The sequence below is a fragment of the Lactuca sativa genome, chromosome 4 (assembly GCF_002870075.4).
Source record: "Lactuca sativa cultivar Salinas chromosome 4, Lsat_Salinas_v11, whole genome shotgun sequence".
Lineage (NCBI taxonomy): Eukaryota > Viridiplantae > Streptophyta > Magnoliopsida > Asterales > Asteraceae > Lactuca > Lactuca sativa.
The window spans coordinates 5,489,558-5,492,733 of record NC_056626.2 but is presented as its reverse complement, the minus strand read 5'-3'; the positions used below and the strand labels follow the sequence as shown (position 1 = coordinate 5,492,733).

Sequence of the window (3,176 nt, the reverse complement as noted above, 5' to 3'; positions counted from 1 at the left end):
TTTAAAGAGGGAAGAGATTGTGAAGCAGTTGAGAATAGGGTGAGTGAGAGTTTCAATTCTGTTATTAGGCATATTAGAAGGAAACCAATCATCACTATGCTAGAGGAGATTATGATATTTGTGCTGAAGAGGATATACAGTTAAAGAGTAGAAGGAAATGAATGGGATTTGACTATTTGTCCAAGTATTAGGAAGCTTATACAAGATTTGAAGGTTAAACAAAGGTAACATGTAGTTGTACAATTCAACAAATGGTTTTTATTAGTTTGTGTTATTACTTATTAATTTGTAGTATTATTTCCTTATACAGATTGTGGGGGGTTACTCCTTGTGGTTATCAAAAGTATGAAGTTAGGTTCAATGATGCAGCATATGGAGTAGATCTAATTGTAAAGACTTGTGCATGTAGAATATGGAACTTACAGGGATACTATGCTTACATGAAGTAGCTGCAATCTCTTCCCTGAATCAAGATGTAGAAACATATGTGTCCCAATCATACAGTAAAGAGGTTTATCTAAAATGCTACAATTATAGCATTAACCCTCTCAATGGTAGTGATATGTGGCCAGAAGTTCCTTATCAAAAGCCTTTGCCTCTCAAAAGAAGAAGATTACCTGGTAGGCCATCAGTGAAAAGGAAGATGGATGCAGTGGAAAGAGAGTTGAGTGGCCCAGTAAGACATTCTGTGACAAGAATGGGAGACCTAATAAGGTGTAGAATGTGCAAGGAACCAGACCATAACAAGAAAAAGTGCCCATCTAAGCAGGAACCAAATACATCAGGTAAATGTCCCAATCATCTTTACATAAAACATCAGTTTGATAAGTGAGACTTCAATTTTTTTGCAGCAAGTTCCTCTAGAGGTAGTAGAGCAGGACCAAGTCAACCGCCAGCAGCAGCAACAAGTCAACCACCACCAACAGCAACAACCCAACCACCACCAACAAGATCAGCCCAACCACCACCACCACCAATAGCCTAACCACATCCACCACCACCACCACCAGCCCAACCACCTCCATCACCACCACCAACAGCAGTATCTGTAATGTTTGTCCCAAGAAAGGCCCCAATTGGTAGAAGTGGGCGGAGGCAATATTCTGACAGGATTGTTAAAATGGCATTAAGGAGAAACATACCTGGGGTTGGGAGCAGTGTAGAGAACCCTGTAGTCCTTGATTAAGTTAGTGTGTAGGTAGTGGGTGGGCACATCTTTTGTTATCAAGTTGTGATGTAAAGACAAAGTACTATGTTTTATTTATGCTTTTATTTTAGGTGTGTGGGCACATGGTGGCCCTTATTTTGTGGTCCCTAGTAGGAATCTTTTGTCCAATCTTTTGTGTATGCAGACAACTTGCCCTTTATTTAACATCGAATATTAATGGAGTATTTCTTGTTATTTGTATGCATTGTTGTCTCAGTGATTCCATTCCAGTCAAAATTAAAATTATGTATTCATTACAGTCAAATAATGGAATCATATATTGTTAGCATAGCTAATATGACAATTAATAAGTTTTAAATACTAAGGGTAGTTTGGTTATTTTCTACTTTCTAGTCTGTTACAAGTTAGTTAGACGTCTTGATGTGTAATCTTATTAATTGTACATATATGTAATAGATTAGTAGTTGTTCAGAAGAGAAATAAAAAGAAGTTTCTTTTCAATCATCATTTTCTCTCAAATCAATCTTTTGAACATGAACATATACTTCTTTGTGATTCCATTCCAAAATTACTACATTGTGATTCCAGTCAAAATTACTTCTTTGTGATTCCATTCCAGTCAAAATTACTAGTTTGTGATTCTATTCCAGTGAAAATTACTATTTTGTGATTCCATTCCAGTCAAAATTACTTAATTCCATTCCAAAAAGAAGTTAAGATAATGCCTTCATTCCATTCAAACAACATCTTTCAATACATCATTTCATCATATACACGATGATCAAAAAAGAAATCCTATGGTAAACTTATATATTTTTTCCTTCAATGCAATGGCATAAAAGTACTTTTCCTTCTTCATTTGTTCCATGTCTTCCTTCACCTTCTCTACTTTGGTCTTCAATGCTACTAATTCAGCTTTCATTCCCTCCACCACTTCCATTACAGGCATTTGTATAGGTTCTACATCCAACCATTTCCAATATTTGCATTTACTCTTCAGCATAAATAACTCATAATGAGATTTCAAATTAGGAAAATAGAATCAGAAAAGGAGGAAGATTCTAGTGAAATAGCTTACCTCATTGCATACCATGAAATGCCTCCCTGGATTCTTTGGTGTTGTTGACATTAAAATACGTGCAGGGAACCCACAATCACAAGTTTTTGGATCGTTCACTATTGATTTCTTGCTTGATCGATTGAGGGACGATGAGAAGCTGTAGGAGGAAGCCATCAGGATATTAGGGCACAATAAAGGAACCACATACACCCCTCTTTTAATAACATTAGCCCAACATGCCACATAGGATCAAACTGACACGTAAGATCGATCAATCCATTGCAACCGGCAAAAAGCAGTCGCAGGGGGAAATTTTACACAAATTAACAAGTTAAATGGCTATTAGAGCATGAAAACACATTTAGTGACCAAATGTGACAAATAATAAAAGTATGTTACCATCTCAAGTCGTTATCCCTTCGAAATAAATCCCACACACCCCTTAAGCAGGTTATTTCTCTTTTCGAGGTCTATAACCGTTTCTTTACCCTTTCTTCTTCCGGCGACACAAGCTTCCTCCGTCTCCGGCTAGAGTTCTTACTCCGACTACATTTCGTCCTTGGTAAGTTATAGATTATATATAAAATAATTGAATGCATATTACACCTATTTTTGTTTGTTGCAGTGTAGTTTATTCAGATTATCAGTTTTTATGTAGTTATGGGTAACAAAAACCCTTTGTCCTCAAATTATTTGTGTTCATATACATCAAATGAGAAGAAGAAGGAAAAGAGTATGTACTAGAAATGTCTCGTCCATCTTCCCCTAATAAATCACAGGCAAAAAGTTCTTTGTTCAATTCGTCCAACCTACACTCTTACACGTCCTTAGATTATATATCGAGTCTAAGATTCTCGTTTATAATTACTTAGTGATGACAATACTATCAGTTTGAATTTGATTTCAGTGTTAACTTTTTTATTTTCTTTTAGTTTGATTTAATGTATT

General features: G+C 35.9%; 1 protein-coding gene across 1 annotated transcript; it reads right to left on the bottom strand.

Moving 5' to 3' along the window:
• Positions 1-1,881: 1,881 nt before the first annotated feature.
• Positions 1,882-2,402, bottom strand: LOC111893442 (uncharacterized). The gene is made up of 3 exons (XM_023889496.1): positions 2,247-2,402; positions 2,014-2,162; positions 1,882-1,915 (listed from the first exon to the last, which is right to left on the bottom strand). The coding sequence occupies exons 1-3, from the start codon at positions 2,400-2,402 to the stop codon at positions 1,882-1,884; spliced, it is 339 nt and encodes a 112-aa protein (XP_023745264.1).
• Between the last annotated feature and the right edge of the window lie 774 nt (positions 2,403-3,176).

Excerpts from the sequence above, each read along its gene's own strand:
- LOC111893442 (XM_023889496.1), bottom strand. The coding sequence starts at position 2,402 with ATGGCTTCCTCCTACAGCTTCTCATCGTCCCTCAATCGATCAAGCAAG. Across the intron at positions 2,163-2,246 it reads ATTTCATGGTATGCAATGAG|AGTAAATGCAAATATTGGAA; the intron begins GTAAGCTATTTC and ends TTTATGCTGAAG. Across the intron at positions 1,916-2,013 it reads GAACAAATGAAGAAGGAAAA|ATGTTGTTTGAATGGAATGA; the intron begins GTACTTTTATGC and ends ATGTATTGAAAG.